This window comes from Anopheles coustani, unplaced genomic scaffold, assembly GCF_943734705.1.
Source record: "Anopheles coustani unplaced genomic scaffold, idAnoCousDA_361_x.2 scaffold_12_ctg1, whole genome shotgun sequence".
NCBI classification, from domain to species: domain Eukaryota; kingdom Metazoa; phylum Arthropoda; class Insecta; order Diptera; family Culicidae; genus Anopheles; species Anopheles coustani.
In genome coordinates, this window is record NW_026525384.1 from 484,384 (window position 1) to 497,758 (window position 13,375).

The 13,375-nt window shown below is 40.7% G+C and overlaps 4 protein-coding genes across 4 annotated transcripts; 3 read left to right on the plus strand and 1 right to left on the minus strand.

Annotated features, from left to right (window-relative positions):
• The first annotated feature begins 1,407 nt into the window (after nt 1-1,407).
• LOC131271202 (uncharacterized) lies at nt 1,408-2,123 on the plus strand. Its single transcript, XM_058272595.1, has 3 exons — nt 1,408-1,452; nt 1,585-1,717; nt 1,807-2,123. Exons 1-3 carry the CDS (start codon nt 1,408-1,410, stop codon nt 2,121-2,123), a joined length of 495 nt encoding a protein of 164 aa, XP_058128578.1.
• Nucleotides 2,124-4,115: 1,992 nt separating this feature from the next.
• Nucleotides 4,116-6,576, plus strand: LOC131271203 (N-acetylgalactosaminyltransferase 6-like). The gene is made up of 3 exons (XM_058272596.1): nt 4,116-4,516; nt 5,083-6,337; nt 6,406-6,576. Exons 1-3 carry the CDS (start codon nt 4,116-4,118, stop codon nt 6,574-6,576), a joined length of 1,827 nt encoding a protein of 608 aa, XP_058128579.1.
• Nucleotides 6,577-6,945: 369 nt separating this feature from the next.
• On the plus strand, nt 6,946-8,829 carry LOC131271186 (N-acetylgalactosaminyltransferase 6-like; the record flags this gene model as incomplete). The annotated part of the gene is made up of 2 exons (XM_058272577.1): nt 6,946-8,199; nt 8,647-8,829. Coding segments are annotated over 2 exons (1,437 nt in total), but the record flags the coding sequence as incomplete, so codon positions are not given.
• On the minus strand, nt 8,825-11,102 carry LOC131271185 (2-hydroxyacyl-CoA lyase 1). Its single transcript, XM_058272576.1, has 4 exons — nt 10,961-11,102; nt 10,669-10,791; nt 9,287-10,599; nt 8,825-9,213 (listed from the first exon to the last, which is right to left on the minus strand). Exons 1-4 carry the CDS (start codon nt 11,006-11,008, stop codon nt 8,994-8,996), a joined length of 1,704 nt encoding a protein of 567 aa, XP_058128559.1. The 5' UTR covers nt 11,009-11,102; the 3' UTR covers nt 8,825-8,993.
• Between the last annotated feature and the right edge of the window lie 2,273 nt (nt 11,103-13,375).

Below are 13,375 nucleotides of genomic sequence, written 5' to 3' on the forward strand. Positions count from 1 at the left end.
TTTGCTGCTCCGACTCGTATAACAAGAAAAATTTTATTCTTTCATTTTTACCACTAGCTTCTAATATGTATGTAGTAGCACATTGTTGGACGCTATAGTTTGATTGTGTATTCTGTGTTGTTTCGTTGCGGGCAAAACAACTTTTTTATAATCCGTACAAACCATGTAAATTTATGGATGGTTGATCAATTAATTTAAATACAAAAATATCACACAAAACTCAAATTTATAAAATATCTAGATATCTAATATTCTGAACTCTGATGCGTGAAAATCACAGTTAAAAAACAGAAGAAAACATGTGTTTTTTATGTGCCACAACACCCTTTAGTGGAACTAAGCCACTTTCCGGAGAGAGTTACTGTGACCAAAAGACGGTATATTATAGATCGGGGGTCAACCGTTCGTAATAGCCAGAAACTTCGAAACATCAGAACCATGCCACGAAAATGTGGACAAATGCGCCATTCCTAAATTATTGATGTTGAATACTTACTACATGTATATTTAAGGCTAAACTAAGAATTTGTTTCCTTCCTACTTCATAGTAAACTACGCAAATGGACACAATAGATCAATTTAAAAAACACGCATACACGCACAATTTCCTTCAATTTTGGCACCAGCTAGATAGATTAAAAACATGTGACAAAAATTAAGATCTACCGTTCGCAACAAAAAAGGGTCAGTACGTATGCGCCAAACGCAACAAAAATTACCCCGTCTGGTCACTCGGCCACTGGTGAAAGGAAATCATGAATAAAATCGTGATGGTGCAATTTCGGGCTCCCCATTGTTTTTGCAACTGAATTTATTACTCAAATAGCTGGACACGGAACCTAGACAAAGTTTATTCAACTCTAACAGTTTCACTGTTGGCCGATGGCTAGCCAAGTCACCAGAATCATCTATATTTCCAGAAATGGCACAGTCCTGTAAAACTATTATGAACTAAAAGCTAGGTGAAGCGATTGTCCAAGTCTTTTTGCAGCCAGTGACCATTCACGTGTTGGTTTGAGGCAAACTGGTAAGATAACCACAAAATAGATGGTCGCATTTTTTTAGAACGCTGTGCTAGAGTTCAGACGACGGGACGCCAAAGCTCAGTGCTGCAACTAATATGGTTGGTGGCAAAAAAGATTGAACCGCATTTCGTGACAAATTTGTGTGACATCCGTGAAAGTCCACATGATTGTATAGCGGAACAAATTGTTATCAGTTGCTTCTGAATTATTAAAATTTAGTTCCGTTCACACACAAATTACTCAACGATACCAATCAAATAAGATTCTCTTCGTGTTATTATCGAGATATACTTTCATGAGTAACTGCTAGCCTATATAAACCACGCAAAGTTCTTCCATTTATTGCAAACACTTAACCTAAGCCCAAATTACTGGTTCAACTATGAGAGTCATTGTTACATTAATTTGCAGCATATTTGTGCTGCTGGTAGGTATAACGTTGCCATTTGGTTAGGAATTGGCCAATGATATTACTGATAGTACGATCCTTAGCTTGTATTACTCACAATTTTATACCTTATTTCTTTTCGTCTTTTTTATTTTATTTTGCAACTTCTAGGCTACTGCCAACCCTGCTCATGACATAAAAAAACGCGCCAATGAAGAGAACATAAATGCGGCCATGCAGAAAGTCATAGAGAAGGGAATGGTTTTCGCTACCGGCGTCATCGAAAAGTTGAAGGATAGTGATGGTGCGGTCCTATGACATCCGTGATTCTTCCAACATTTTGTTAAATTAAAAATAGCGTCATAAATTGCTCACTATATTTTCTTTTTACAGTTGCGCGAAAGCTGATAGGCAAAATGTTTGGAGCGACCGGAGGTGGACGCGCAAAGCGATCGATTAGACTAGATACGGCGGTTACGAAATTAAATGTTGCCCAATATCAAAAGTTGGAGCTGCATAAAACGATCAATAAGGATGGCAATGGTAATGGAGTTACTGGTACTGATTCGTGTCCTATTGATCAAAATGAACTAAATTTGATCGAAACTGTTTCTATTCTGATCCAACAAGCTTTGGTTCAAGTTAATCAAATAATCAACGGACGCAAGGTAAACTACTTTATTCCGAAACCAAAGCCAGAGAATATTTAATATTCTACCTGCTTATAGTATCTGTCTACAGTCTTTATGTTGCTTAAACATTTCGTATGAACAGTTAAAAAACGTTCATTAAATGCGTTGTTCAATATTAATAGAAAAATAAAATACAGATTCCATTAATCTGTTGGTAGTTTTGAGCATATGTAATGTGTATTTGGTGTTGTTACGTGAAAAAAAGAAGAAAAATGTCAGTAGATTGGAAGTGGTGATAGCTTAATTTTAAATAAGAGGAAAACACGTATAAATAGTAGAGATACTAATTTTCTCTACTCCTCGGGCATATGTGTGGTGCTTTAGGTTACGTGAGTATTCCTCTTTACAAGCTTCTGATATCGAAGAAAGAAGTGGGTCATTTCAAGTGGAATGTATTACGAATATACTTAATAAACACTAATCCACTTAGTGTTGAAATTTAAATAAGGGGCAAACCTTACTATGCTTGTGACTATTAAACCTTGCTATACTACCGAGGTATAAATTTCAACTAAAACTGAAGTAGTTATGATTCATGTTTTAAAACTTCACGAAGCATTTTTCATTCTTTTCTTGAAGTACGCAAAACACATGAGAAAACAAAAAATTGAAAAAGAATTTACATTGAACAACACCAAATGTTTTCAGTATAAAAATAAATTCCTGTACTGAAATTGCAACAATGTACACGTGCTACACTCAAGCGTTACGTAGCCCTTATGATAAATTAATCTCAAATTGGTAGTATCGAGGAAATTTACATTACAGTATCAGCGTGGAAAAATACACTTTCTTGAGACTAGCTCTTCTCTCTCTAGTTTGCGCTGAAGGTTTTTTACTATTACGAGGTTTATTGAAGATGAATCAACCTAGCCGCGCGCTTCTTTTTTCTCCTGCCTCGTGGCTAATGATGCCGCATCATGAAAAATGGTATGAGTACAAATGAAGTATTGTATACCCATCAATTTTCTATAGGGGAATCCAACAGGAGTCATGCAAGCGTAGGATAGAACTGTACCCAAAGGACACGTAACATAACACTTATAAACTTCCACACATGACGGGGGAAAGCAACAAAAGAATCCAAATTATGCTCTAAGGGAATACATATAGATGCCACAAGATATCTTGAGATGCAATCATCGCAACTCGAAAATGTATTACATGAAATCGATACGTAATCTCGAATTGTGACATGAACGATATGGTATAAAATGGTTGTGTGGCTGCTGTGTTCTATATCCACTAAATTCCTGCTTGTTTGGCTTGGAATTAGGTTAGAGAAAACATTTCTTTATGAAGGTGTTAATAACCAAAACGAAAATACAAATGACAATCGAAAGTTCTAAAACAACTTTGAAAGCAAAACTCGATTCTCTATACCTTTGTTCAAAAACCGAGTCAAAAAAAAGCAAAAGAAACAAATATAAGTTAATGGGAAATTCATGAAAATGGTTCAAACAGGAAATCAGAGGGTCCAATATCTTATGTGCAACATATAATTTGATGTTGTTGTGGGTATGGTAAATTTTATACAGGCAATTCATCCGACAATTTGCTTCAAAATATCCGTTGTGCAATGGTGGACACGGGAAACCATTACGATGTAGGTTCCGGTCGAGAATTATATAAATAACTTAACGTGCACACGCTCAGAACGCCAAACGTGCAGGCACTGCATTTGAAAATTTCACGATCTCCACCACAAACCCCAAAAAAAATGTGCTGCTGAGGGTGAGTGTTGAAAGTGGTTGTTTGAAACAGCTGTCGGAATGTTTGAATGCGTCGCTATTGCACATAAACACCATCATCGTGCCCTAAAGGGGTTTATGTGACAAAACTTCAATCGTACACGTACATACACGCACTTATCTTTTATGCCGCGTCAGTAATAACATTTGGGGCGCAGTTGACAGGCTCCCTTCGTTGCTACCAGTACAACACAGTCGAACCCAACCCACCATAAAGCTATCCGATATCAGTGCATTTCGGTGCCACGCGTATCGAGATATGGTTGACGATAAACTGCAGAAAGCACGCCGAGCACGCGTTCGATCATATTTCCGGGGATTACTTAGAGCTTTGTTACCACTGCGGTATCTTCTTGTGATCGTACTAACTATTGCTTTTGTTCTACTTTTGCAAAAACGGCATGCCTACCGACCCGAAATTTACAGTAAACAAACCAACATGCCACGATCTGCGTCGAAAATTGACTACCATAACTACGAACAAATGCAGAACGATCTGGAACGCGTAGGAGCGGGAGAACAGGGAAAACCGGCGACCTTAAGTCCAGAAGAAAGTGAAAGTGAGCTTAGGAAAACCCTATACTTTCAGAACGGATTCAACGCACTGCTTAGTGATAAAATTAGCATCAATCGTTCGGTTGCAGATTTGCGGCATCCGGGGTACGTAAATGAAGAAGATTCCATAAAAAAAATACATTTTTCCTTAGGTTTTCATGAGAGATATGGTCACGAATTCATTGTCATAAAGCTATCATTACAGAGTGAAATGTGTACGTGTACTATTTGAACAGCTTTACGTATCTTAACAAGAACGTTTGAAATGAAATAGAAAACATATGGCTCTTTTTCCCTTCCGTTAGGTTTGTTCCAAACATGTCAAATCGTTATTTGTGAAATAATCAAATGAAATAAAACATCCACGCTTAGAGCCAATAATGATAACATGAATCAGAAACATTAGCCACCCAGGCAGACACCTAAAAGAAATATTTTAACGAACGGATCAGTCAATTTCACTGACAATCAAACAATATCGTTCCTGCTCATCGAATGGTTGAATATCTACGACTAAACTTTTTAATGAATTTTAAAAATGATAGAAACTTTTTAAAGTATATTAAACTAGGGCAACAAAAACTCGCAGTTACACGAAATACCCTGTAAGTGCTCGACAAACGTCATTCATTGAAGTAACATTGGATTACAACTATTATATTTACTTCCAGCTGCAAATTGAACACATACAACAACTATCTTCCGATAGCAAGTGTTGTTGTACCCTTTTATGAAGAGCACTGGAGCACACTATTGCGGACAATATATAGTGCCCTAAATCGATCGCCACCACATCTGTTAAAAGAAATTATCATTGTAGATGATGGCAGCACAAAATCCTTCCTTCACGAAAAATTACAAGATTTTGTTCTGCGCAACTTGCCGAAAGTTAAGCTGATACGACAACCGGAGCGTACCGGGCTTATCAAGGCAAGATTGGCGGGGGCGAAGGTTGCCACAGGAGAAGTCATCGTTTTTCTCGACTCCCACACAGAAGCCGGATACAATTGGTTACCCCCGCTTCTGGAGCCGATTGCAGAAAACCACAGAACATGTGTCTGCCCACTGATCGATGTCATCGATGACCAAACGTTCGGTATACACGCGCAAGACGAAGGAGGCAGGGGACTTTTCGATTGGACCTTTCATTACAAGCGTCTCTCAATCAAGGAAACCGATAGAACATCACCGACTGCACCATTTCCCAGTCCTATCATGGCCGGAGGATTATTTGCTATTGGTGCCAAGTTTTTCTGGGAGCTCGGTGGTTACGATGAAGAGCTGGACATATGGGGTGCGGAACAGTACGAACTCAGTTTCAAGATTTGGCAGTGTGGTGGGCGCATGGTAGATGCACCTTGCTCTCGTTTTAGCCACATATACCGATCCTACAGTCCCTTTCCCAATTCGCGTAACTACGATTTTATCACCCGGAATCATAAGCGCGTTGCTGAAGTGTGGATGGACGAATATAAGCAGTACATATACGATCGTGATCCGGATCGCTACACTAAAGTCGATGCAGGAGATCTTTCTAAAATGAAGGCAATTCGACAGAAGCTGAATTGTAAGCCGTTCAAATGGTTCCTGGAAAATGTAGCACCAGAAATACTGGAACTATACCCCCCCATAGAACCTGAGCCATACGCGTTTGGTTCCATTCAAAGCGTTGCTGATCCAACCCTATGCATCGATACTATGCAACGGGGTCGTGGAAAGCCATTAGGGCTGCATCCATGTTCCGCGCAAGTTGCTGAACCAAACCCGACCAACCGCAACCAATACTTTGTCCATAGTTGGCATCGTGATATACAGCATAAGTATGGCGAAGAATGTTTCGATATACCGGAAAGTGCACCACGCTCTCCTGTAACGATTTTCACGTGCCATTTTCATCAGGGAAACCAATTTCTCCAATATGACTATGTAAGTTATAGCAAGCGGAAGATGAAGCGTTAAAATATTAACAATAAATGTCTCGATCTTTTTGACAGAAAACGCAGCAAATTAAGCGATTCAACCTTTGTATCGATAGTGATACAAACTCAAAGGATGTGTTTGTAAACCCGTGTGATTCTTCCAGCGCTACACAAAGATGGAAATTCGGATCAGTTAATCTGAAGTTGATGAAACAGTGGAATACATACGGTGCAAAGTTTTTGTGATGTCCTGAAAATGAAATCGGACGACTTGGTTTGCAACAAAAGATATTCGAGTTATGTATGACACAATTATTGAAACTAGACCAACACTACATTCTTTGAAATAAAACTACCGCTTCTTTTTGAAGTTTAATGCGGATGTAAACTATTTTTACTCGAAAAATGCGAACGAAAATAAGATTCAATCGAACAATATATATAGATTTTCGGTTCACTTTCAGAGAGTTTGATTTATAAACTGTTGTAAACTAAATTTCCACATGAAACATTCGATGAAGTTTGTTTGAAAAATTAAAGTTAGTTACAGCTGCAGTAAATTGTATGCTTTTGATATTTAATCGTTGTTAAATTCCTATCACATTATCTATACGTTACAGGTGCCGTGAAATCAGATACTTCAAACATTTGCCATCGACCAGTGTCATCATACCCTTTTTCGACGAGCACTGGACCACTTTGCTACGGACCATCTACAGTGTTTTAAACCGGTCTCCGGTCTCCATACTCAGAGAGATAATTCTCGTCGATGATGGAAGTACGAAACCATTTCTCAAAACACAGCTTGACGATTATATAGAAAACCATCAGTTGGACCGTGTTCAGGTCATTCATCTTCCGGAGCGCAAAGGACTTATCACAGCTCGGTTAGAAGGAGCTAAAGTAGCTACAGGAGATGTGCTCATATTTTTGGATTCCCACATCGAAACAAGTACCAACTGGCTGCCACCGTTGCTAGAACCCATCGCTCAGGATCATCGCACCTGTACCTGTCCTTTCATCGATGTCATTAAAGACGACACATTTGAGTTCGTTCCACAGGATGAAGGAGCTAGAGGATCTTTTGATTGGAACATGCTGTACAAAAGGCTTCCGCTGCGTCCAGAAGACATGAAAGATCCAGTCAAACCCTTCCCAAGTCCAGTAATGGCCGGTGGTTTGTTTGCGATCAGCTCTGATTTCTTTTGGGAACTCGGTGGTTACGACGAGGAACTGGAAATATGGGGTGCGGAGCAGTATGAGCTAAGCTTCAAAATATGGATGTGTGGTGGTCGAATGGTAGATGTACCCTGTTCCAGGGTAGGTCATATATATCGTAGTTACTCTCCGTTCCCCAATGTCAAAACATATGATTTTGTCGCCAGAAATCACAAACGTGTTGCCGAAGTGTGGATGGATGAATATAAACAATTTGTTTATGGCAAAGATCCCGTCAAGTACTCCGTCGACGCTGGAGATGTCTCAAAGATGAAGCGACTGCGTCAGAGACTGAATTGCAAATCATTCCGTTGGTTCATGGAGGAAGTAGCTCCAGACTTGGTGGAATGGTATCCTCCAATCGAACCGGAAGATTTTGCTTCGGGCGCCATTCAAAGCCTTACAAACCTAGACCAGTGTTTCCAAGTTAAAGAAATTAATGGGCAAAAAAAAGTCATGCTATCAACGTGTGCTGTAAATAAAACAGCTCCTGAAATCAATGAGCAGTACTTTCGTTTCACGTGGCGGCGCGATATCAGGGCAATGCACACGTCAAGCTGCGTTGATGTTTCCAATCACCATAGCGGTGCTGAGCTCCAACTATTTCAATGCCATAACTTACAAGGCAATCAAATGTTCCGGTACGATGTGGTAAGTTTCAACCTTCTTGCAACTATTAAGCTGATACCTATGAAAATATACTTAAACTTATAGCTAACTACCAACTTAACTGCTCGAGTAGTAAAGCATATGCAAATTTTTTACATCTTTCATTTTTTACCAAATGAACCCATGGTTCTATTTGTAACATAAAAAGACTGGGCGGATTGTTTGTAAAATTCAAAAATGTAAATTTGAATTGAGTGAAAGTTAAAAATAACAAGCCTAGAATAACAGAGTTTGGTGCTTAGCCCCTTCCACCAGAATCGAAATGTAGTTGTAGTTGTTGAAAAATAGAAAGATAAAGAAAACATGAAAATCTAACGAAATATGTTTTAACTGACCCCCCCCCTCCCCCCCCCCCCTCTAAACAAGCAAACAGCTTATTTTATTGCTATATGGTTTGCTGCTATTATGACGCAAATTTTTTTTTTGCAGAATACGAAACATATCTATGTCGGAAAAGATGCCACTTACTGTTTGGAAGCCGATCTCCACAACCAGAAGGTTATACTAAATTACTGTAGCGCAACCATCGAATTTCAACGTTGGAAAATCGGCCAGATTAATCTGGAGCATCTCAAGAACTGGAAACAACACGGAGCCAAATTAAAAGATTAGGTACCATTTATTCATCCCAAATAATCACTAACTTGTGATATACCCTATGCCGTCCCTGCAGTTATACTAATAGTTTAAGACACTTTGTTATGTTTTGACAATAATAACCATATACCAGACACCTACTGAGGTTAAATGCATTAAAATGAACCATGTATACCTGATTAAAGCTTCGATTCAGTTAGCCACTTGAAGTCTTGTGGCTTCCGATCCGCCTGCGAACTGATTGCAACATTTATGATAGTCGGTTTATCGGTCGCAATGAGTGCATCTTTCACAGCAGACTGCAGCTCAGAAATAGTGCGTACAAAATAACCCTTCATATCGAACATGCTCATCATTCTTTCGTATCGCGTTTCAAAAGTCAACGCTGATGCCGGGGTGCTAAAATTAAAAAAAAAGATTTTTTGAATACGCTCACGAACTGAAAAAGCCGCATGAAATTCCTGCTACTTACACTTGAGTGAGGTCACCTCCTGATCGCATATCGTCATAAGTTTGCTTATCAAATCCTGCATAAATGCCACCATTGTTGACGATAACAATTACAATGGGAAGCTGATAGCGCACCATCGTTTCGATTTCCATGCCGGAAAATCCGAATGCAGAGTCTCCCTCGACACAAATTACCTTCTTGCCAGGGAAATAATCACGACAGAACAAAGCGGCTGCGATGGCAAATCCTGGTCCGACACCCATTGTACCAAACGTACCTGCGTCCAGTCGATGGCGAGCCAGCTTATTGTGCAGCATCGTTCTACCGATATCCATTGTGTTAGCACCTTCGCTAACAATTATGGCATCCTTTGGAATGTACTGTTGCAAATGATGGAACACTGCATAGTAATTCAGCGGAGTTTCGGTGTTTAGGGCCATTGTCTCCACCACAGTTCGATTTTTCTCACATTTTGCTCTCAGTTCCTTCCACCATTCGCTGCTTTTATCGAACTGGAAGCGCTGTTTTCCAATGATATCAATGAGCTGCTCAGTGAAGGGTGCAATGCTAGATTGAATAGCGACACTGCTCAACACACTGTTGTGCATTTCTTCAGCGTTTATGTCGACCTGAATGATTTTTACATTAGGATTGAATCGCGGTGGTCTACCAAAGTGAAGGATCCAGTTCAGCCGGGCACCGAGTAACAAAATGACGTCTGCTTTTTGCAGTGCAAGTGTGCGGGCTGGAGCAATGCATTGTGGATCAGTGTCGGGCACAACTCCTTTCCCCATCGGTGTAGGAAGAAAGGGAAAGTTCGATTGGTGAATTAATTGACGCACTTGCACCTCGGACCGTGCGTAAGCGGCACCTTTTCCCACGATCACTAGTGGGTTTTTAGCAGCGCACAGCAACTGAGCAGCTTTTTCTACCAATGTTGGATCTGGAAATACTTGCGGACCTTTCGGGTGCGCATATTGTGACGGAATCACATCGTCAGTTGTTCTCGCTGATAGAAGATTTCCTGGGAAGTCGAGGTATGCTGCACCTGGTCGTCCGTAGCACGCAAGACGGACAGCCTTCTCGACGTGCAAAGGAATAAGAGCCACACTTGGTGGCCTAGCCGCGTATTTACAATAGGGACGGCTTAGCTCCACTTGTGGGCATTCTTGGAACCCGCCAATACCTTCATGATCCTGTGATGTAGAACCGCCGATGACCAACAGTGGCCAGCAGTTTACTTGTGCATTCGCCATACCACCGGTAACGTGCAAGAGTCCAGGACCAGATACTACTAGGCACACTCCAGGTTTACCGGTCAAATATCCGATAGCCTAAAATGAAAATAATTGGTCTCTGAACGAATAGCCCTAATAGTGAATATCATCCTTGGTGGTAACTACCTGTGCTGCATAGCATGCCGCCTGTTCATTACGCATTCCAATGTATTTCAACCCCTCCGCTTGCATTGCCATGGACAATTCGACGACCGGTATTCCAACGATTCCGAAGACATATTCCACACCCTTAAAAGAAAGAACGACCATAGACATACAAAACAAGCCAACCATCCCATTATCGCTTTTACTATTACTTTGCAATTTCGGGGGAAGAGATTAACGTAACAGAGATAAGACATGAGAATTCCTTTTGAATAACCACCGTTTACTTTACACTGAAGATTGACCACCTTACCTGCTCCCTCAACACTTTTGCTAAAACTGCATTTCCATCAATCTCCATACTGCGCTTTACATCGATTGTTTATGTTTTCAATGAGAACCTTTACTTTCAGGAGTGCGGATGTATCGTTGAAACGTCCTATTCTCGTCGCGTTTCACACAAGACTGTTGCGGGCGGTACAAAAGATCTTTCCGTCTCTTCTAGCTTTTAAGATATTTTTTTGTGTGGAAAAGAGACAGCACTCTGCCGAGAACAAAGTTGATAAAGCTCGATTACTGAAACGCAAAAATTTGCCAATTTGTTAATAACTGTTGATACTTTCAACCGATTTTTACGATTGACCCCTTAAATGAAATGTCTTTTCAAGACGCACCACTTTGTCGAAGGTAGATTTTACCGTAGTTTCTTTTTTTCGATAAAAAACCACAGGTTGAACGTGTTCGCCCGAGAGGGCGAAAAGGTAAAGCAGGTTGATTTTCAATATATTTACAAAAGCCAATTCTCGCATAACTTTTTAGTTCCTTGACCGATTCCCACAAATGACGCCTCAAACGAAAGGTCTTTTTAAGACACGTAACTTTGTCTCAAATAACATTTTACATTTTGAGCGTCTTTTCTAGTTTTTCTACCACTTCCCGGCGAACGAAGAGCGGACAATTTCCTCTCCGTGAGAACGAACCAGACACAACGTGTCGCCCGAACCGATTTACCGGTTCAGCGTTTGAAGGTCATTCGCTAGAACAGTTGGATCGGAAAGGTCGTAAGCATAATTCGCCCGGATTTTAGGAGAGAATTCGCCTTTTCGCACCAAAAACGAGCGGTGAAAAGGGTGAGCTAGTGGTGGGTCATGCAAACCTGAACCTGTAACTAAAACAGCTCTCATAGGGTTTTTTTTGTGTTTTGATTATAGAGACTTTGACCTATTCGGTCATTCGTCTCTTCCTCTCATGGGGGTCATGGCTCAGCAGCTTTAAGAATTGAATGTCTCAGATACGTTAGATGCAGTGGCGTCTCGTCCACCTGTGCAACCTGTGCACTGCACAGTCATGAATTTTTAAAATTAATCACAAATTTTTTTTTCAGTTATGGTATTGTAATTTCCACCCGCAACAGTTGAGTTCAAAATCTACTTAACGCTTTACAGCGCTGCGCTGGGCACTTCTCCTGGAGCACCAGTGCTACAAACGAGCATCTTTAATCAAATAAGAACAGCTCTCTTAACCACAGTCTCATAATACCATTCTCATTACGAACGATGAAGAAGCGCTAGTTTTCTTACACCTTTTACCACTGTTTAGCGCGATGGCCAAGGCGTTTAGTGACACCGTCCAAAACATTAATACGATCGCCGGAGCTATTAAGACAGCGCGAGCGCCGTTTAGCAACTCCATCCAAAGCATTAAGAATATGACAGACCCTTCTACGATAATGGGAGCACCCTTTGCGCGTTGACCGCACCTATTACCGCGTGACTCGGGGTCCACACTGCAGCGCGACGTCCCGTTTCAAAAGTAGCCCAGTTTCGGCAGAACACTCGCGCAAGCCAAGCGCGACAGAGGTAGGAGAGTATGTGGAAATATGTATCACATTGGGGCGCAAACTCGGCTAAAATTTTTTATTGAATTTTGAGGTAGTAATGCATGATATTTGTTTAGCTACGTATTTTATGCACCCTGAGTGAGTTTGGCGCTTCTACATTTGAAATTCACTGAGAAAACAAACTTAAACAAACAACGACGATATTTTGGCCCGCCGTAGGATGTATATATTTCTCCGTCATCTCCTACTTGTTGAAGAGCAGTTTGTTTACGTTTCTGCACCCGAAAAAACTTGGTAAAAATATTAATTAAAACGGAGTTTGATAACTGAATTACATTTGTGAAGCCTAAAAATAAGTAGTACAACGAAAAATCCCATGTTTCGTGAAGAATATTTGAGGGTATTACAATTGGGAGCGCGGAAACGATACACTTCTCGACACTGCCCCATACAAAAGGTAAACAACACTTTGAAAAAAGCGAAAAAATGGCTGGCCGTCTCGACGATCCAAAACGACGCCACCTACGTGTCGAGACGATGCGCGGAAACGAAACGACGCGGCTAGCCATTTTTTCGCTTTTTTCAAAGGTGTTGTTTACCTTTTGTATGGGACCGCGATGAGAAATCTGACAGTTCGTATCGTTTCCGCGCTCCCAATTAAAATACCCTCAATTGCTCGTTTTGTTCGCGTTTGTGATTCGGTTTGTTTACGTTTTGTCCAGCTGTCGGTTTGTTTACGTTTCGAATTGACGTTTGTCAAGAGCTAGCGCGACGTCGCGTTTTTCGCTGTTTCCACGCGTTTTTCCATGTTTTTTGTATGGAGTTCGGCCGCCTGTCAGGCGACGTCGCGATTCGTGACGGGACGTCGCCTGACAGGAGCTGAACTCC

Bases quoted from the DNA above. Each gene is read 5' to 3' on its own strand.
- LOC131271202 (XM_058272595.1), top strand. From the start codon at position 1,408: ATGAGAGTCATTGTTACATTAATTTGCAGCATATTTGTGCTGCTG. The intron at 1,453-1,584 runs GTAGGTATAACG...TGCAACTTCTAG, and splicing joins GCAGCATATTTGTGCTGCTG to GCTACTGCCAACCCTGCTCA. The intron at 1,718-1,806 runs GTGCGGTCCTAT...TTCTTTTTACAG, and splicing joins AAAGTTGAAGGATAGTGATG to TTGCGCGAAAGCTGATAGGC.
- LOC131271185 (XM_058272576.1), bottom strand. From the start codon at position 11,008: ATGGAGATTGATGGAAATGCAGTTTTAGCAAAAGTGTTGAGGGAGCAG. The intron at 10,600-10,668 runs GTAGTTACCACC...TTTTCATTTTAG, and splicing joins CGGCATGCTATGCAGCACAG to GCTATCGGATATTTGACCGG. The intron at 9,214-9,286 runs GTAAGTAGCAGG...TTTTAATTTTAG, and splicing joins GGAGGTGACCTCACTCAAGT to CACCCCGGCATCAGCGTTGA.
- LOC131271203 (XM_058272596.1), top strand. From the start codon at position 4,116: ATGGTTGACGATAAACTGCAGAAAGCACGCCGAGCACGCGTTCGATCA. The intron at 4,517-5,082 runs GTACGTAAATGA...ATTTACTTCCAG, and splicing joins GCAGATTTGCGGCATCCGGG to CTGCAAATTGAACACATACA. The intron at 6,338-6,405 runs GTAAGTTATAGC...TCTTTTTGACAG, and splicing joins AATTTCTCCAATATGACTAT to AAAACGCAGCAAATTAAGCG.